We start from the raw sequence: 21,289 nt of genomic DNA, 5'->3' as shown, positions 1-21,289 counted from the left end.
TTGGAGCATGGGTGAATCTAGAAATTACTACTTTTAAAGGTGATGATGATATTGTGATTATGTATTAAAAAGAATCTTTAAATAAATACTAACATGTTTACAGATGAAATTACATGATGTCAGAGGCTTGCTGTAAAACAGGGCAGGTTGTCACAGGACCATGCTGGATGGGACAGAGGATGCCATACCCTTGGCCATGGGTGGATGGCATCTGAAAGGTGTGAAATGAGGACGTGGGTTTTGTTTTATTCTTCTACCTCCCCTTGTACATGATTGAAGGTTTTTGTAATACAATGCTTCAAAATAAGAAATGGAAAAAAAGATCTTAATGGGAAAAACTTAAGAGTCATTGTTCCTGTTTCAGAGCAGGTGACAGCAGAGGTGGAATAGGAGCTAATGTTTCTATAACACGGTGAAATTTTGACAAAGGACCTGAAGAAAAGAGCTTTACCATGCAGAACACAAAAATGAGTTGCAAAAGAAAAAGACATCAGTACCGGTATCAGTACCAACTCACCTGCTGGCCTGATGGTACGGGCGGCCCCTTTTATGGGATGAATAAAGATGGAATGTGGGCTGAGAGAAAATGGCAGGAGGCAGCAGAGCTGCGCGAGGCTGGGAACAGGAGCTGCTGTGGGATCTGGACCTGAATCCCCACAAACCCAAGCCTGTGCCAAACAAATCCCAAAGGGGAGCCTGAAAAAGTCCCACATCTCCTATCTGCAGAGATACGATTAGAACCTAAAATCAAATACATGGGAGGTATGAAAATTAAGTTCACAAACTCATTCTAGAAAACATGCTACATATCTCACTATTGAAAACTTCCACTTATCACTACAGTCACCTTTGAAGTAACTCCCCTTGGGAAGCTATGCACTCACACCAGCACCTGGACCAGTGGTTCTCAACCTTCCTAATGCCACAACCCTTTGCTACAGTTAATTCTTATTGGGGTGACCCCCAACCATAAAATTATTTTCGTTTCTATTTCATAACTGTAATTTTGCTACTGTTATGAATCGTAATGTAAATATCTGATGTGCAGGATGTATTTAGGTAACCGCTGTGAAAGGGTCGTTCAACTCCCAAAGAGGTTGTGACCCACAGGTTAAGAACCACTGACCTAGACCATCCTTCAAAGCAATTTTGGAACTTTTTCAGGAATGGCCATCAGAGCCGTCATCACACGAAACATAACAATAATCAACATCACTCAGCAAGACACCACGGCACGTTGTCAGGTACACAACTGTGACACACTGGTACAACAAGGTCATGAACCTTTACTGAGCTGCTTGTACAGTGCCGCCAATTAGTGCACGGCGGCAAGTATGAAGTCAGACCTTCATATGATGCCATCTCTCATGGCCACTGCAGAAAAAGAGTTCCAAAATTCCTTTGAAGTGTGGACTAGGTGCTGGCGTTGGTGCATGGCTTCCCAAAGGAAGGACGTTGAAGGTGACTGTAGTGATGTTCATCAAGGAGGTATGTAGCACTTTTTCTAGGATTCGTTCATGAACTTAATTGTCAGACCTTGTAAAAGACACTCCCCTCCTCATTTCCCATGAAAAATTTTCTGAAGTTGCTGATGTTGGCTGATTAGAAACACTAGACTTTTAAGTCTCATGACTTCAGGTATCTCAAAACTTATTTTACCAGTTTTCTAAACTTTAGTGGTCACTCGGTTTTGAATGGAATATGGCTACAGGTTATCCTCCAAACAAGTTTTCAGGCTTAGTCTTTGGTTGCCAAAACCCCCCCAGATACTCCTAACTCTAACCATTTTCTGAAAACATCACTTAGTTTTCAACAACACGAAGGCCCTCGATAGTCCAAAGCTCTGGTTTTAGCGGCAGAAAAGGGGATGTGTCAGATTCCAAGACCAGCCCCGTTCCTCTCATTGCTGGGAATGGGAGTGTGGCTACTATATTTAACATTGGTAGAAGACAAATGATTTGTTTCAAAAACACCTCCAACTGTCAGTCTGCTTCCAATTTAGCTAATTTCTCCGTGGCGAGGAATTGAAAGTGATATGTTAACCTAGAAAAAGACTCTCAGCCATTCTTCCTACACACACACAACTCCATTCCCTGTAGGCAACTTCTAAGTCCAACTGGCCATCTTCCAAATGACAGCCACATGTCTGAGTATAATCACAAAAGTCAAATTACTCACAGACTAAGTTTTGCTTCCCAGTTCCCTAATAATTCAACCTACTGAGCTGAATTACCAGGACTCACTGAATACGCCTCCCCCAGGTTGCTGCCGTAAGGAACTTGCACAGTGTATCTTGTGACCACCGGCATAATGATCAAGCCACCCAGAGCACCACCCACGGAGGCCACATCCGGGCAGCAGCAACGTACTTGGCCGTCCGCACTTCTAAGGTGCCCTTGAGCTTCTCCTCGCTGTCGTTTTCAAAGTACATCAGCTTGGACTGGCGGAGGACAAACCAGCGCCTCTTCCAGTTTCTCCTGGACAGTGTGGAGGAGCCTCCGCCTTTCTTGTGCAGCCATCCTTGCTTGAGGGCCTCTTGCTTGGAGCGGAACCACAAGAAGGTTTCATCCTTGAGAACGCACCAGCGGCGCTTCCAAGAGTTCATGAGGCCACCTGTTCTCCGCAAGGGTGGGTAAAGAGAGGTTTAAGACAGGTCAGTCAAGGAACATCTACTGTAGGTCTGAAGGTGTGGACTATCTTTACCTTTCCCCAGCTGACGCATACTCAAAGACCCGCCTCGGTGAGGGATGCACCCCAGCTCATATTCAGGGGTGCACTAAACAGATAATCATACCAACTTCGCTGATTGCAGAGGAATATTGTCCCTTCCTTATGACCAAAGCAGTTCCTACTCACTTAGCTGACAAATTTTTGTGAGAAGCTAATAAGAAGGCAAGTAGTGAAGGGACCTTCTTAACCTAGTAATGAATCAGTGATTTCCACGGACTAGGCTTACCTTCAAAGGCCCCAGAGAGGGGAAATGATTTTAAAATGCTGTCAAAGTTTATGTTCCCTTCCTTATTTGATCAATGTGGGAACAAGAATTATCGGTGATTTTAGAGTTTCGCAATAAAGTGTAACTTAAACAGGAAAAGAAAGCATGGCTTTTTGGATAAAAACATCTTTTAAATGAAAAACATCATCATCTGAAAATGGTTTACAGGTATTAAAGTATTAGATTGAAACTATGAAAAAAAATCAAGAGTCTAAGCTACATTATGATTGGATAAACAAACAGAAAATGTAGCTGCAATTTATTTAATGGAAAAAAATTTTACTGGATAAAAAATATTTCTGTGCTCTTCCAGCAAGACAATTTTATCTTAGTATTTTAGATTCCCCAAGGGTGCTCAAAAGGGACACCTTTCCACCACACCATCATTCAAAAATCTGTTCTTACTAGAAAACTGTCCACGTTATTTTTTTGATCAACCACTTAAAAAAAAATAAGGAACACTTTAACATGAATATTTAAACTTAGCATTAACAAAATGCTTTCCTTTTATAGATTGGAAAATAAATTTAAAGCAGACCTTTTCAGATCATTTCTTCAAGGATGACTTCAACTATTATAAATCTAAGCCTTACTTTGGAACAAGTGAAGTCACGACACCGCTGATTTGCCTCCAATATGCAGAGGACAGATAGTGTACTTGGTTTGCTGAATGATATAGACGATTCTGTCTGTATCTACAGCATTCCCTGCTACCTGCCTGACACAATGCTGGTGATTGTGCCAAATCTCAGAGCTATTTCCGGCAAACTTGCCAAGCACTGCCAGAATGAAACATTACTAGTTTTTTGATTTGTGACTTTAATCTGGGTTTCTTAAAACAAGTCCAGAGGAAAACGCAGTGCAAAATGATTCTATTATCTTATCATTTTTTAAATGATGATGATTATTCACAGTTGTTTCAAAGATTAGAACGGTCATCATGATAGCCCTCATGGATGGTTTATTTAACCTGCTGCTGATCTGTTATTTGTTTTTGTTTTTTTTTGTGGTATTTGGCCAGGGCTGGGTTTGAACCCGCCACCTCCGGCATATGGGACCAGCGCTCTACTCCTTGAGCCACAGGCACCTGCTGATCTGTTATTAATAGCATTCCCTGCCAGGCCTTCCTCTACAATTCCGGATGCTCTCTTGACACTTTATCATTTAGAGAATCTGATCAGTGCTATTTAATTTCCTAATTGGAAACACCTTTAGTGTAGGCTACTTGGCTGGAGTAACACATTTATGCCCATAAATTATAAGCTGGTGATTGGATTTTCATTTTCCTTGGTTTCTTTGAAAATATTTAGCTCTACTTTATTAAAAATCTTGTTGGCTGGGCATGGTGGCTCACACCTATAATCCTAGTACTCTAGAAGGCCAAAGTGAGAGGATTTCTTGACCTCAGGAGTTTGAGACCAGTTTGACTCCACTAAAAAAATAGGAAAATTAGCCAGGTGTTGTGGTGGGCACCTTTAGTCCCAGCTACTTGGGAGACTGATGCAGGAGGATCTCTTGAGCCCAGAGGTTGAGGTTGATGTGAGCCAGGCTGATGCCATGGCACTAGGCTGAAGCGACAGGGCTAGACTCAGTCTAAAAAATAAAAATTAAAATCTTTTGATGATTAAATGGTGCTGGATTTATACAATCATTTATTTTATTAAGAGATGCCAAGAACTCATCTCACTTTTTTGAACTCTGATTTTAAGGCTTTGAACATATCTTTACTTTTTTCCTAATTCTACTTGTTTTAATTATACAACTATGTAATAAATCAATGTCATACATTATAAACAGCAGTAATGTTTAAAGAAACTTTATTTTATTTTTAGAGACAAGGTTGGTCTCAAACTGCTCAAGTGATCCTCCCACTTCAGCCTCCTGACAAGCTGGGACTAGAGGCCTGAGGCATTAAAGCAAACTTCAGGCACTAAAAATTAACTGGAGAAGGGGAAATCTGTTAATAATAAAAAACAGTTCAAATAACTTCTAGCTGAGAAATGTTTGAGGAAGTCTTACAACACTGTGATTAGACATTAAAATACTTATCAGATCATTAGGTCCTGATGACATTTTTCCCCTGGTCAGGTATCACAAAGCTGGCTTTGTCACTTGGCTGAATTTCCTCAATTTTTATCATTCCAATACTCCTATAAAAATCTGCACAACCAGTGGTTTTGGACAATAGAAAAGTCTCCCCCACATCAGACCTGGGAGGGATTTCATGTATATCTTGGAGACCCAAGGCCGAGAATGGTAGAACCCTGCAAGTGACTAATAATTAAAGTCATTGGAGCTATGTTTTAGAATAGGAGCTGATGTAACAAAAAAGAAATCAAACAAACACAAAACTTACAGGTGAAGAAGAACAGAAAAGAATATTAAGGACAACAAAAGAAAGACAAATGGAAAAAGATAAATAAGCTAATAGAAGAGAGAGGCAAAGAAACAGAAGAAACGGGGAAAGGAAACACAGAATAAAAAGGGTTTTCACTGCAGGTGGAAGAGAGAGAAGGAAAAGAATTTGAATGAAGAAAGATAGCAGTAGAAAGGAGTGGAGAAGAAAAACTGTGAAAAAATTTAAAAACTTGAAAATGTTAGAAGGCAGGAAAAGGAGAGCTGGGGATGAAGGGTCCTGTACCCCTGTCCTATACCCACATTCTTGACTCTTCCCACATCCAGTCAAGGGCCATGCAAGGAAAAAAAAAATGATCCTTCTTCTGACCATCCACGTAAAACTCCTGCTGAACACTGGTGATGATTACGATTTCTTACGATTCGTGTCGCTGAGTTAGGAGTCAGAGTCAAGCAGATGAATAGGGAATGAGTACAGGGTCCTAATTAAATACAGTAGATGCTCCATAGCTGACCACCTCCCTACCCTGACCACTTCCCTAAGTTGACCTAGTTTTCATAGACCGGACATCACCACATGTACTCGGTGGAAGTTCCTTGTGTTGACCACTTCTGTGTATAGACCAGTTTGTTACAGTCCCGTCAGGTAGTCAACTTATCCAGGTTCTGCTGCAATTTTCCAAAAGGAGTATGCCTCAAAGTCTCTAAGTGTTAAGGTTGAACACAGAACATGCAAAGTTCAATAGCAATTAAAATATACAATGAAAATTCTCATCACGAAGGTGTAGCAAGCGGTGGCCCTGGGTCAGATCTTTACTTTCTCCCCACGTCTGGCATCTCCTCCTAGGTTCTCTAATGCCTCTGCAGGAGAGGACAAGGCAGCTTGTCATTACAACGCGTCTCCACTAATTCCAGCAGCAGCAGCAGCACGTACGTGTGTCTGTGTGTGTGTGTGAGAGAGAGAGAGAGAGAAAGTGAGAGAGAGTGAAAGAGAAAGAGGAAGGGAGAAGGGGAGAAGACAGGACAAAAGAGAAGAAAGAGAGGCAAGAAGAAATCAGACAGACAGCCAGGGAGGGGCAGAGAGGACAGACACAGGCTGAAACGGGGGCAGCGGCTGCCAATGCCTTGTCCTCCCCCGATGTGCAAATCGTGGGGCGTTAAGAGTCGAGTGCACCCATCACACCACCCACATTACAGCCACACTCCACCAGAATGACATGGCATCCTCCATTCCCCTAACTGGCCCAACACAGAGGTGAGTGGCGGGTGGAGGGGCTGTCCCAGTCCCTGTCACTCAGCTCAGTCTGACCCGGGCTCTGTGGTGGCGGCAGTCAAACCTTTCATGAACAGAAAGCTGTGGAAGTACGGCAGCGTGACACAGCTGTACACAGAGTCGCGCCGGTAAGAAAGCTCATCGTCCGTATCGAACCTCGAATCAAAGTCCTCTTCACTGTCTTCAAACTGGACAAAGAGACAGCAAGAATCAGTGGTGAGCAAAAAGGACAGAAAGCAAGCAACCAAAACACCCGGCATAAATCACCATCAAAAAAAGAAAACTAAAAATGCTCAGTACTCCCAGTCCACACCACCAGAGTGTGCCAATCAAAGAAGTTCAAAATTACAAAATACGGATGTTTAAGGTCAAATGGTCTGTTGAACTGATACGTAAAACACAAGATGTACTTTAATCCAAAGGCTACCTACCCTAAAATTAACTCTGCTGGTCAAAGCTGTAATTTCAATCAAACTAATGCAAGAGTTAATCTCTTTTGAATTACTATGCTAAAAATATGTTCAAGTCTTTGAAAGTCATGAAAACATGCAATGATCTACAGGAAAAAAATAAAAGTAAACAAATGATAAATAAACAGAGAAAGTGGAAAGAGGGTATTGAAAAAAAAATTCCTCCCTTTGTGCAAGAAATGACCCTTTGAAGTATAGAAGGTGAAGTTAATGTAAAAAAAGGTCTCCAACACACCCTGGGCCCAGGCCGATGAGTGCCTCATCTCCCAACCTGCCACAATGCCAACCTTAAGGTCCTATTGAGGAACTGACTTCCTCAGGCCTTGGGTACAAGGCAGCTCCAGGCTTTGAGCTCAGCCTGCAAGGAGCGCATCCAAATTCCACTTACAAACGTGATTGATCTCTCAGGCCCTGACTTTGAAATCTGAGGTGGGGACGACTTAATTCCCTGAGGAGCAACAGGGGTAAAGACCACTGACCACTCAGCCCCAGTGTGGCCACTGGCGGGTACTCACGGAGGACTGTGCGCCCTCGGAGCTGAACCGGTAGGCACCCGAGCTGTTGTAGGTCCCCACGGAGCAGCGGTAGTCTGGGGACCACTGGCTACCGTACGAGTTGGAGAAGGTGACGCTGCTGCTGGAGGTGATGGCGCCGTCCTCGTAATCGTCCTGGTCGTAGTGGTAGTCGCCGCCATCAGGGGAGGGCAGGTCGCCGGCGCCCTGGGGCAGGCAGTAGGCGGACTCCCCGCTGGAGGAGTCGTGCAGGCTGGCGGAGTCCTGCACCGCGGTGGCCGGGAGCGCCGTACTGTCGGCGCTGGGGCTGGCGGCCACCACCGTGTCATTCATGTACGGGTCCTCCTCGGACGAGTCGTCGCTGGTGCGGATGCCGCTGGTGCGCTGGTCCGAGTGGCCGTGCTCGCTGGGGTTGGGCGAGTCCTTGAAGGCGTCGTCGTCGGCTTCGAAGCCCTCGTCCACCTCCTCCTCCGGGTAGGGCTGGCTGAAGTTGAAGCTGGGCCTGTCCTCGCCCGTGCCCGTGCCCGTGCCCGCGGCCGGCTCCCCCGAGAACTCGCCCCCCGCCGACAGCGAGCGCTCCAGGTTGCGGACGCACTGGTCGATCTCGTCGAAGTTGAGGGACTCGAGGAACTCCTGGGCGGCGCGGCACGCGTCCTCCTCCAGCCGCCGCAGCTCCTGGTCCCGCAGCTGCTGCAGCTTCTGCAGCGATGCCTCGGTCAGCGATAGCTCCTGCCGCTCCTTCACGCGCTGCAAGTCCTCGATCTCCTTCTCCAGGCGGAGGATTTCTTCCACCTGCTTGTTTTCCTTCTGCTTCTCCAGCTCGCGGGTCCGTTCGGCTTCCTTCCGACTCTTCTGCAGGGCTTCGCGTTCTCGCTGCTTCCTGCCTTCTTCCTCCTGAGCAGAAAGGGAAAGGACATCTTAGAGCGCTGCGCTACGAGAAGTGCAGCAGCGTCCACCTCGCCTCTGCAACCAGGACAGACCGTGGTTATGAGCTGAACTGCGCCCCCCAACACTCGCAGGCTGATGTCCCAGCCCTAGTACCTCGGCACGTGGCTGTCTTTGGAGATAGCTTTTAAAGAGATTAACTGAGGCCATTATAGTGGGCCCTAATCCAAGCTGACTGGAGTCCTCAGAAAGAGAGATGAGGATACAGACCCCAGGGACCCCAGCAGAGCAAAGACCACATAGGGACTCAGTGAGAAGACGGCCACCGGCAAGCTCAGGTGGGGACCTTAGCAGAAACCACACCTGAGGACACCTTGATCTTGCACTGCCAGCCTCTAGAACTAGGAGAAAAACAGTTTCCATTGTTTAATCCACCCAGTCTATGGTATTTTATGACAGCAGGCCTAGCAAAGTAACACACTGGTTATACTGGTTTAGAGAATTATGCTATGGTGATTCACACTTAATATCTTAAAATTCATAAGCTTTAGCAGACCGTAAAGGGTCAGAAATTGCATAATAAACATTTTCTCTGAAGCTTTCCTTCCTCTGTCTTTTTACTTTATTACAGAGTTTGTTTTTTCAGACAGAGTCTTACTTTGTCACCCTTGGTAGAGTGCCAGTGGTGTCCTAGCTCACAGAAACTTCAAACTCTTGGGCACAAGTGATTCTCTTGCCTCAGCTTCCCGAGAACCTGGGACTACAGGTGTAGGCAACAATACCCTTTGTAGAGGCGTTTCTAAATAGCCAGCAAAAATGGCTATTTTTAGAGACAGGCTCTGGCTCTGGCTCAGGCTGGTCTCAAACTCCTGAGCTCAGGCAAGCCACCTGCCTTGGCCTCCCAGAGTGCTAGGATTATAGGCGTGAGCCACCATGCCCAGCCTTTATTTCAGTTTTGAATCCTAGAATCCAAGCATTTGAAGTAGGAAGGGAACAGATAAATGAGAGGCTAAGTTGTCATAGCATTCATCACCTGCTGGGCACGGAGCTCAGCTTCTCTTCGTAATCTCTCTCTTTCTCTAAAAATAATAAAGAAAAAAGTGAAAATCAATAATAATATAAAACATTCGAACAAACCACTTTTCACAGTGATCTAACTTCTTTCTTAATTATTACTTTTCTTTAGAGAAAAGGGTCTCACTGTCACCAGAGGCCGGAGTACAGTGGTGTAATCATAGCTCACTACAGCCTCAGACTCTTGGGCTTATTTACAATCCCCCCACCTCAGCCTCCTGAGTAGTTAGGACTACAGATACGTACCACCACGCCCAGCTACATTTAAAACTTTTAGGGACGGGGTCTTGCTATGTTGCCCAGGCTAGTCTCTAATCCTGGCCTCAAGTGATCCTCTTGCCTCATTCTACCTAAGCATTGGAATTAGGGGCGCGAGCCACTGCATCTGGCCAAGATCTAACTTTGTAAAACAGCTCTGCTAAAGACAAAAAACATGAAGGGCAGAGCCTCTCCTTCCGGCAATGGTCTTGTTTTAATCTATAGGTGAATAAAAATATACAGAGAATTGGGTCATCCATGCTGCCGAGAGTTACTGTTTCAAATAGTAATTCTTCAGCATTCCCTGGGAATGCTGGCTGCATACATAGATATTGAACACAAAACTCAAAATGTATCCATTTGTTTCCTCCAGACAAGAAAGATACTGTACCTTTCTTCTTCCTCCTGTTTCTTCTTTTCTTCTTCCTCCCGTTTCCTTTTTTCTTCTTGCTCCCGTTTCTCTGCCAGCAGCTGTCTGTAAACTCTCCGAGCAATCTGACCTCTGAGTTGCTTCTGGAAAACGATGGCTGCTTTTTTCAGGTGCAAAAATCTCCTCCTCAGAAGAAATGCTCTATAATTCTTTTGTATTATCACTACACAGCAAAGAACCTTTCTATATTGTTTTCTGAAAAGGAAAAGAGAACAAGAGAACAGCCATTGAGATCGTGAGACCTTGACCTACTCACAGGAGCTCACAGTAACGCTGCAAGACAGTCTGGGAAGGACGCCCTCATTATGGAGACTGCAGAGAACAAGGAGGCCCCTCTGCACAAAACAGAACAGAAGGAAAAACAAAGGAACAACAACAAACCAAAACTAAAGTAAGAAGCCTATCACTATCTTGGCTAAATAAACACATAACCCCTAATGCTGACTTTCAATCGTTTTGGCAGGAAGTTGGGTAAACAGGACCCAGAGAGATCTGAAACAGTCTTCTTCTTGTATTAAAAAAAAAAAAAATCACAGCAGGATAGCTTTGTGTTTTAAGAAAAATTATTCATGTGGCATGAAGTTCTGCATAATGGACAGAACTAAAATGCTAAACTAAAAGGAATAAAAGCTGCCTCATTCGGCAAACAACTGGAGAATGGGCCTTGACCTGAGAAAACAGTGGGGCTGCTGCAGGGGAACTCGGGCAGTGGTTCTCAACCTTCCTAATGCCATGACCCTTTAATACAGTTCCTTGTGTTGTGGTGATCCCCAACCATAAAATTATTTTCGTTGCAACTTCCTAACTGTAATTTTTGCTACTGTTATGAATCGTAATGTACATATCTGATATTAGGTGACCCCTGTGAAAGGGTGGTTCGGGTCACAACCCACAGGTTGAGAACCGCTGAACTAGGGAGACAATTTCAATATCCCAGCAGAGTTCATGAAGGTAATCATTGTTCTGAGAAGTTGAAAACTGCTGGGTCAGGCTGACTGGTCTCTGGCAGAGCAGCTTACAAGGCTTGACTTGGGGTTCTCCTCAAAGCAAACAACTCAGGCTACTCCAGTGGGGACCCCTCCTGGAGTCTAACTAACGCCTCTCCCCTCAATGCAGTTCTTACCGTGCCAAGTAGCCTAAGACGTGGGCCCGAATCACCATGGCCGCCCGGGTAACCTCCTCCTCACGTTGTTTCTCCAGTTTCTGCTCCAAGGACTCTCGCAGGAAGACCTGCCCAGGAAGGAGTCACATGTCAGAAGCAAAGACTGTGGCTGGTAGAAGGAAGGCATTTGGAGTCAGAGATATCTTGGGGGAACAGGGGGACAGGTAAGGCTTTTTTCTCTCCTGAAGTTTGCTCCAAACTCACATAAGTGTACTTTCTAGAATAGTGCTTTTAAGCTTCCCCCTCTGTCATGGGCTATTACATTTGCAAAATCTAATAAATATATACTCATAAAGATAGAAAAATATCAAAAAGGATATATAAAATACAGTTCCTATTTTTTTGGTTATTAGTATTAGAGTCAACAGTCATAAAATGACTTCTAAATTGCTATCAAAGTTTCTGACCATTTACCTCATTGTGAGCTAGGACAAAAAATTCACATTAAGTCTAAGTAATAATAGATTTAGAGACACAGAATCCACCACATTGCTGTCACATGTAAACTCTGTCAGAGCATCTTGGATTCAACAACTTAAATACTCCTAAAATACTGATGTTAAGAATGTAACTCTAAATACTGAGTTTGAAGTGAGAACTAAACCATGTCAGCTGCATCTCAGACTGGTTGCCATAAGCACATCAGAATTGGGACTAAATCAATTGTAGCTATTTGCTTGCCCTTTTCTGGGAATGGGGGCCTCAACTTTATGCTTGTCAAATAAGGTAAGTATGTCTGATACTCGGCACTTTGTATCAGAATTCCCAAATTTTGAAAAGATATGAAAATAACAGACCCTCCCTAATCAAGATAGCTTTTAATTTCAGAGTTAATACATGCATAAGAAGGTTTGAATTATTCCCTAAAAAGAAAGAAAAAAAGAAAGAAAAAACCCAACCAAACAACAACAAAAAAAACCAGTGTCAAATGTATTTATGCTTTTTTGTTAACAGTGAGCATAAAGGCCTTTAAGTCCCTCCACCATATTTTACTTTATGCTCCGGTGAGTCATTCTCCTCTATAATGGTGATTTATGTGCCATTTTTCTCAACGGCACATTTTTCCAGACTCTGCTCTGTCTTCTCCACGATATTTGAGTAGAAAAGCAAACAAAGAGTCCCACCACCTTGTGACTCCCAGAAGCCACGCCCATTCCTGCTTTGGGTAAAACTCTTGCTACAAATAATTCTCCTAAGAAAGTTTTTCATATGAACCTTTCCTTATAATCGCAAATCATATGCTCTGTTGATACAAGGATAAAGCTGGGTGTGATAATGAATAAACAGGACAGAAATAGGAATTCTCTTATTTAATCAAAACCATGTATCAAAAGCAGTTTTTAAAGACTGGACTTGAAAGAAATATTTCAGCTTCTCTTTGACATTTTCTTTGGTATGACTTATTATACTGTAATGTTTTTGCTCTTGGGAGTGTTTAAAAGGAAAAGGAATAAAGTCAAAGCTTGGGAAGAGTTGTGACACAGGGGGACAAGAGTGTCCACGCTCACGAACAACACCTGTACGAGTTGAACAAATGAGACAGTTTGTGAAGGAATGCCTTGTCCATCATCACAAGTCAAAAGATGTCTTGGTTGGAAGCAGAATCAGAGAAATACTTGCTTTAGTGTGAGCTTTAATTAGAAAGCTCTGCCTATGAAATGATACATTTTTATCTCCATTCTCCTTCACTAACCTGAAGGTCAAATCCAATCAGGCCTCATCAAGAGCATCCATCGTGAATTTGTTCCACAGCACACAGACAGCGTGGCCGTGATTGAGTCCTTGTGTCCTGTTACCCCACGTCTAGGACTTGGTCAAGCCTGAGTCAGTATGAGGCACCCAGGTGCGTGGAACCCACTCAGGTGCTGCTCTGCTGAACTTGACTCAATACTCAACATGAACAATTTTATGTGGCTCTGCTTCACCTTTCTCGTAGCTTAAATCCTATGGATTATTCTAGCACTCTAGTCTTTATAAAAAAATACCTCCCACAGGCTTTATTGCCATAGATTGGAGGAAGAAAGGCAGTACAGTCCAGAGGTCAGAAAAGTGAAAGTCTTGAGTTTCGAAGAGTCCTTAAGGCAAAGGGAAAGTCAAAACCAGGGGAGAGGAAAGTGGCTGCCCGGCTCAGCCAACCTATATGCAACTTTGCCATGGGAAAACACATCACAATCTCAGGCATGGCCTCCTCTCTAGAAGTCTTTTTTCAGTCCTCTGGGTAAGAATTCTTGCCTTACAAGGACTAAACGGGTCTTATATCAGCCAGCCAATTCAGAAATGGCGCCATGTTTAACTGGCTGCCTTCAACACTGCCCACATTTCCCTGCGTTGTGTAAGGACGGCAGAAATTCTTTTGCCAGAAGATCCAGAAGTTCATGAGGGGTTCAGGGCTTTAAATGTAAAGACCTTCTGGTGGCAAGTGAATGAAACAAATGCCAGCAAATAATGAAATCAAATGTTGGTCAAGGTCAAAGCAATCTAGAGGACACAGTTCAAATGCTCTAATGTTTGAGTTTACTTCCTTGTGTTTCTGGGACTGAGAAGCTTCCAACCAACTTCTCTTTCAACTTTTCAGTACTCAAAATTTAACTCCTCTTTAAAGAGTTCCTCTTCTTGACACTTCCTCTGATCTGTCTCCTTACTCCTTAAAGAGAGGGTGCGGCATGATTCAGCCCATCTGTTGTACACAGCTGCTTTATCTTCCAGCAACGCAGCATGCTGAGGACAATACCGTAGTCTCTGTGCTGGAAGTGAAGCTGGAGTGGTACTCGGAGCTCAGAGAAGAGACAGTGACTGGGCTGCACCATAACCATCTTTGATGTTACGCCACTGAGACAGAGGGCATTACCAGCTTTCACAATCTCTTACTGATGAAAAGGAAAAACCAGAGCAGACTCTCCTGCACCGCCAAGAGCTCCACTCGAGACATCTTCTTTAGAAAGTTTTCCTCAAATCAATATCACATCCTGTGTTACCCCTTATGGTTTTTCAGCCCCTGACAGATTCTGACCACACTCCCACTTCTGCTGTGTAGAAGAATGAACTCTCCATTCTCCACTGTGTGACTGTACAGAAGTCAACAGCTAGAGAGCATGACAGAGCCGGGTGTGGTGGCTCACGCTATGATCCCAGCACTCTGGGAGGCTGAGGCAGGTGGATCGCTTGAGCTCAGGAGTTCAAGACCAGCTTCAGCAAGAGCCAGATCCCATCTCTACTAAAAATATAAAAACTGAGGCAAGATGATGGCTTGAGCCCAAGAGCTTGAGGTTACTGTGAGCTATGGTATCACAGCACTCTACCCAGGGCAACAGAGTGAGACTCTGTCTCAAAAAAAAAAAAACAAAAAACAGTGAGCATGACAGCATGTTAGATGTCACAACAGGGCTAACAAGAGGAAGGCCTAGGGTGACACAGGAGAGGGCTTAACCCAGTTTGGGGTATACTAAGGAATATCAGAAAAGGATTCCACTCAAAGGCTACATGCAAGCCCAAGCCTGGATGATGCGTTAGTTCAGGCAGGACTGGCGAGTCAGATCCCAGGAGAGAGGCCTATCTGCCTGGGACAGGTACGCCCTTGGGTGACCCCCAGCACATTCTGCCCTTGTTCAGTCCTCCTGCTTCTATACAAAGAATACGGCAAAGGTGACAGTATGTCACCTCTGTGATTACATTGCATTACACTATACATGGGACTCTGTCTGTGTTGGACGGGAGCAGGAGGCCCTGTTGGCCTTAAAGTGAGCTGCTGGGTGGTGAAGTGGCTGCACAGCAAGGAACTCAGGTGGCCTCTCAGAGCTGCAAGTGGGCCCTGGCCAAGAACCAGAAAGAAAAAGGCACCCTCAGCCCTACAAACACAAGGAACTGAACTCTCCCAAAAGCCAAAGGAGCCTGAAAAGGTACCCTAGGTTTCAGAAAGAAGCCCTAAGGTTCAGAGATTGCAGGCCTGTGAGACCCTGGCCAGAGGACCCGGCTCAGCCATGCTCCATCTCCGACCCTCTCATACTGTGAGATAATACATGTCTGTTGTCACAGCCACAGAGTTTGTGGTGACATACTACGCAGCAATAGTGAATGCGGTACCTCTGCGTGCCACCTCTACCCTATGAAGTGTTTGTAACTTAAATCCCTCAGCAGTTAACGCTCCTCTAGAGCATGATGCCTTTCCATGCAGAGTGGCCGTGGGGAGATCCTAAGTGCTTGTCATCGGCTCTGTGCTGGTCAAACTGCAAGACACAGTCCATCTCCCTGTCTTCCTCCCTCCCCGGCACTCTATCTTCTTCCTTTCTCTCTCTCTCCCCTTTTTTCATAACAAAGAAAGTCCTTGTTTAAAAACAACATAGTACAGGCTGGGCGTGGTGGCTCACACCTGTATCCTAACACTCTGGGAGGTCAACATGGGAGGATTCCTTGAGCTGAGGAGTTTAAAACCAGCCTGATCAAGAGCAAGACCCTGTCTCTACTAAAAATAGAAAAATCAGCCAAGTGTTGTGGTGGGCCCGTGTAGTCCCAGCTACTCAGGAGATTGAGGTGGAAGGATCACTTGAACCCAGGAGTTTGAGGCTGCTGTGAGTTAGGCTGACACCATGGCACTCTAGTCTGGGTGACAAAGTGAGACTCTGTCTCAGAAAAAGAAAAAAGAAAAAACCAACAACAACACATGACAAATGAAAAGTAACTCTAAAGTGACTCTCAGACTCTGCATTGCTATACAGGTAGGTGAGGGGCACAAGGACCAGCTCTTAACTTTGGAGGACACACATGTACTCAAAGGCCAACCCTGCTGCCTGCATTTCTGTGTCCTGAGCCGCATTTCTGTCCTTCACTTTTCTAAGTTATTGGAGGTAGGTGGAGAACAAGAGGGGACAGCAAAATGAAATTTCTGGCAGTTCCCTGGTCTAGGGAGAATAGGTCATACAACTAATTTTTAGGGCTAATTTTTGGTGTTCAAGCCTAACTGCCCACTACCTAGCTCCCATCTAGAATAAGGGGTTAAGTGCTGCCGTCACAGTGGCATGTTCAAAAGTGGATTTTACTTTTCACTTTCTGGATTCAGTTTCTGGCAACCTAGAGGATTTTAGACTGTCTGCTGGTCTCTTGTGCAATAGAGTTGCAGGGATCACAGCCAGCACTTCAATTCCAGAGAGTTAAAGGGTCTATGGCTGGCTTGGAGCCCATAGCCCAGTGGTTATGGCACTAGCCACATACACTGAGGCTGAAGGGTTCAAACCCAGCCTGGGCAAGCTAAACAACGACAACTGCAATAAAAAATAGCCAGGCATTGTGGCAGGTGCCTATAGTCCCAGTTACTTTGGAGGCTGAGGCAAGAGAATCGCTTAAGCCCAAGAGTTTGAGGTTGCTGTGAGCTGTGACGCCACAGCACTCTACCAAGTGCGACATAGTGAGACTCTGTCTCAAAAAAAAAAAAAAAGGGTCTGGATGGCGCCTGTGGTTCAAAGGAGTAGGGCACCGGCCCCATATATGGGAGGTGGCAGGTTCAAACCCAGCCCTGGCCAGAAAAAAAAAGGGTGGGGGTGTCTAGGGCTTTACTTCTTAGACACAGGGGCCTGGCTAGTACTTGCATGGTACTGAGCCTCTCATCTGTTAACATTTGTTGACTGCCTGAACACACACGCGCGCGCGACACACACACACACACCATTAGAATGCAAAGTTTCAATGTGTCCCCTAATGAAACAGCATCCCCAACAAGTCAAGGACTTCAAATACCTTGGTCTTGCCCAGCTGCCACTCGCTGTTGGAGGCGTCGTAGAGCTGCAGCAGGGCCGTGCACTTCCCTCGGACGTCCTCGGGCAGTGCCAGGCTCCTCATCAGCACTTTATACCTGTGGCATAAAACCGCACAGTGTCACCTTCTGCTATGGGTCCCTGTTTTCTCCAACCCCTTTGAAAAGAAAAAGAATCCATTCAGCCCCCTCTTGCCTTTTGTAAAAGTCCTGGAAGGGTCTCCGGACCGCATACCCTGCCTTGCGGATCCTCACCGTCTCCAGCATCCCTGAGTACCGCAGCTGGTTCAGCACCACCGCCTGGTCAAACTGGTCCGGCATCTGGACCGCGCGGAGAAGGTGGGACACAAACCAGGCGAGTGAGACACAGGCAACGAGTAAGTTCACGCCAACGTTTTACACCTTCCCACATGTATAAGAAATCTGAATTTACACCAAAATACAGAATAGAAAACGAACTCCATGGACCCATAACCTTGACAGAATGACCACCCCCCACGCCATTCTCACCCTCATCCCCTTTTATTGTTTGAAGAAAGCTCCAGCTGTCACATCGTCTCATCCATAAATGTTTGTGTATATGTCATATTTTAATGTAACTACAACACCATTACCATATCTTAACAGATGCCAAGAATGCCTTCATATGAATATCCATGTTTGAATCTTCAACTGTCTCATAGATATCATAAATATACTGCCATTTTAAAATCACCACCCCCCCCCAAAGAATCTGTCGTATAAGTATCACTTTATTTGACTTTTTAAACTTCACCTCAAAGGTTTTTTAGTTAAAGAATGCAGTGCTCCAGCGAGGGATGGAAGGACATTTGCATGTGCACCCGAGACACACACACACACACACACACACACACAGAGGACCATGGGGACAGGGGCAACAGTACTAGCTAGTGAAGTCAGGAGACAAAAATGAAGAATTTAAATTTGCTCAATTGCTCAACTTCTAGTCACATACCCTATACCATGAGCACTAAATAAAGGAACCTCAGCACATACAAGTTGAAGACACAGGAAATCGGAGCAAAACTTAATGTTCTGACGTGGGTTCTCTGATCTACTTACTGTCAGGACAATAGTTTTTTCAATGTAAAGCAAAAAAGCAGGCTGTTTCCCATTTACAGCTTTTTGGATGCAACTTCTTTTAATCCAAACTCCTGTCCCCCTTTAGTTGATCAGTATTTTGTTATCTTATACAACTATGAGTAAAATACCTGGGAAAACAGTGCCAAATGTTAAAAAGTAAAAAGAAAAAAATGCAAAGTAGCTTAATTTGTGACCCTTAAAAATGCAGTCAGTCATTAGCACAAAGTTAGGCTTAAAGCCAGGCTGCTCTGCCTGCTTTCAACATTGGCAAAAAATAAATGTAAAGAATGCTTTGAAAATCTCCCTTACAACTTTTGATGGAATAGGCTGCCATCGGCCTTAGCAGGCTGTCTTCTCTCATATTTAATTTCTTCTACAAACACAGAGGTCAAATTGTCTTTACTTAGCAGTATTTTAACCAAGTGCAGTCAGCAAATTAGGGCAAACATCCAAAGAACTGTGGCTCTCTCTGATTTTTAAGTCTTTAGCATTTAAACTAACCTTAGAAAAGTAAGATAAGCATACAAACTTGAAAACAAAATAACCTTTGGGGACTCCGGTGACTCTTAACATCATATCTTTGGATGAAAAAAATGAGGGTGGATAACTGTCCTGAAGGCATTTAGTTACGATGCTTCTGTATTTATTTGGAAATATAATCTGACTAGCAGCAACCTACAAAGACTAGTACGAAGTATCAGACTTATTCAACTTTGTTAAATCCCTAATATCAGAGAAGACTTCTAAATGAATAACCAATCATTTGATGCTCCAGGACTTTAATCCAAAATCTCTCTGAGCTCTCAAGCTTTCCCTGTTCCCGACCTCTTCTTATTCCTTGCTTCTTTTCTTTCAGGGTCTATTTAACAGAATCTGCACAATTCCTTAGCCTGCCACTTGACTTCTTAAAACATTCTGAAAGATATTACCAAAAGACCACCCCATCCAAGAAATTCAGGCTCACTCACCACCTTCCAGTCTCTCAGAGGGGCATTCCACCTTCAGTTTGGCTCTCTTGGGCCAAAATTCATATGGAAAACAACTGCCACCCTGACCTTTCCCCCACAGCTAAAGACAGGAGCAATAATGAACACCATTCCTGCTTTTTAAAAAGGGCCTGGTCTCCATGACAACCCTTTCCACTCTAGGGCTAATTAGTGTGGTGTGGTTGTAGGATTTGATACAGCCCAGGGAGGGGAGGGACAGAGCCACAGGGAGAGGCCACCATTTCCAGCCTCCCCTTGCGATTGTGTGTCTGCCCCTTCCCAGTAATTTAACCAGGGTTAGGGGATCTATAGGCTGATTGTCGCCCTGGGCAACCCTCCCCCCCATTACTGGAGGGGGGCGCTAGATTTCCATTGGTGGAAAACATTTCAGCTGCAATTTCCTTTTTGGGTGAACTGAACAGTTTAAAGATGACACAGCTGGAGGCTGGACAAGGAATGACTTAAAGGCATTTTGCCTTTCAAAACTTGCTAAAGCACTCCAGTCTTGACTAATTAACTAGTTTTCCAGAACGCCAACAAAGACTGCCTGCAGTGTGAGAAAAGTGACGTTTTGATGGTGACAAACAGGTTAGATTTTGGAAGGAACAGCCCTAACCCAGGGCAATTATAGTCTCAGGGGAGTCTGAGCTTGACCAATTTACTGAATATTTATTAAAAGCCTACCATGTACAAGGTTTCATGATTCATGCTTGGGGAAAATTTCAAAAAGCTTGAGGCCAGATGTTGTTTCCAAGGACCCTAAAATTCAGGAGGGCGACAAGTACACCAGCATCAGTACTTGTAGAAAGCCTAATATTAAATCATATTAAAAGATTAAAATTCCTTGGTGTGTGTCACACTTTATGGGGTTAAGACACGATTGCAAGAGGGACTTTACCTAACAATTGCAATCAGTGTAACCTGGCTTATTGTACCCTCAATGAATCCCTAACAATAAAAAAAAATTAAAATTGGCTGGGTATGGTGGCCCATGCCTATAATCCTAACACTCTGGGTGGCTGAGGTGGGTGAATCCCTTGAGCTCAGGAGTTCCAGACCAGTTTGAGCAACAGTAGATCCCTGTCTCTACTAAAAATAAACTAGCCAGGCATGGTGGTGGGCCTGTAGACCCAGATACTTGGAAGGCTAAGGCAAGAAGATTGCTTGAACCCAGAAGTTTCAGGTTGCTATGAGCTAGGATGATGCCAGGACACTCTACCCAGGGTGACAGAGTGAGACTCAGTCCCCCCAAAAATAAAAAAAAAGATTAAAGTTAAGTTCCTCAGGAATACAGGAGAAAGAATAATAAATAATACCATGGGATCTGGGGGCAGGATGATTCAAACCCAGAGCTTGGACTCATAAGATGCTGGAAAGGTGGGACATCTCATGTACAGGAAAAATCAGGGACTCAGATTGCACTAAAGAGGGACACAGTCACCCACATAACATAAACATTGTTGTAGAGTATATAGTTTTGAAGGCATTTACAAATATAGTTGTTTTTTTTTTTTTTTCATTTTTTTGGGACAGAGTCTCACTCTGGTGCCCTGGATGGAGTGCTCTCGAGTCACAGCTCACAGCAACCTCAAACTCTAGGCCTGAGTGATCCTCTTGCCTCAGCCTCCCAAGTAGCTGAGATTGCAGGTGCCTATGCCACACCAGGCTAATTTTTCTATTTTTAGTACAGACAAAGTCTCACTGTTGCTCAGGCTGATCTTGACCTCCTGAGCTGAAGCCATCCACCCACCTCGGCCTCCCAGAGTGCTAGTATTATATAGGCCTGAGCTACTGTACCAGGGCAAAAAATAATGGTTTTTATAAGGGAAAAAAAAATCAGATACAGATGGGTCCTGGAGGCCCAGCAGGGAGAAGGATGAATAGCTGCTATGTGAGAGGCCTGGAAGTGGAAACCACCCAGAGGCTCTCAGCTAGGGAATGGGGAAAACAAACGGGGTACTTATCCACACAATGGGGGTACTATCGGGCCATAAAAAGGATGGCAGTCTTGATACATGCTACAATGGGGATAAGCCTTGACA

At 44.5% G+C, this 21,289-nt stretch overlaps 1 protein-coding gene across 1 annotated transcript in view; it reads right to left on the bottom strand.

The window, feature by feature from the left end:
• The window catches only part of MYO10 (myosin X), a 225,647-nt gene that overhangs the window by 24,074 nt on the left and 180,284 nt on the right, over positions 1–21,289 (bottom strand). Inside the window, exons 20-27 of the mRNA XM_053592862.1 lie at positions 17,354–17,478; positions 17,142–17,256; positions 11,376–11,482; positions 10,214–10,447; positions 9,524–9,569; positions 7,609–8,499; positions 6,688–6,811; positions 2,370–2,613 (exon numbers count right to left, since the gene is read on the bottom strand). Coding sequence (XP_053448837.1) covers positions 2,370–2,613; positions 6,688–6,811; positions 7,609–8,499; positions 9,524–9,569; positions 10,214–10,447; positions 11,376–11,482; positions 17,142–17,256; positions 17,354–17,478 — 1,886 coding nt within the window. The remainder of the gene's footprint in view (positions 1–2,369; positions 2,614–6,687; positions 6,812–7,608; positions 8,500–9,523; positions 9,570–10,213; positions 10,448–11,375; positions 11,483–17,141; positions 17,257–17,353; positions 17,479–21,289) is intronic.

This window comes from Nycticebus coucang, chromosome 1, assembly GCF_027406575.1.
Source record: "Nycticebus coucang isolate mNycCou1 chromosome 1, mNycCou1.pri, whole genome shotgun sequence".
Lineage (NCBI taxonomy): Eukaryota > Metazoa > Chordata > Mammalia > Primates > Lorisidae > Nycticebus > Nycticebus coucang.
Note: the sequence above shows the minus strand (reverse complement) of the source record. Positions and strands in the feature narration are given on the sequence as shown.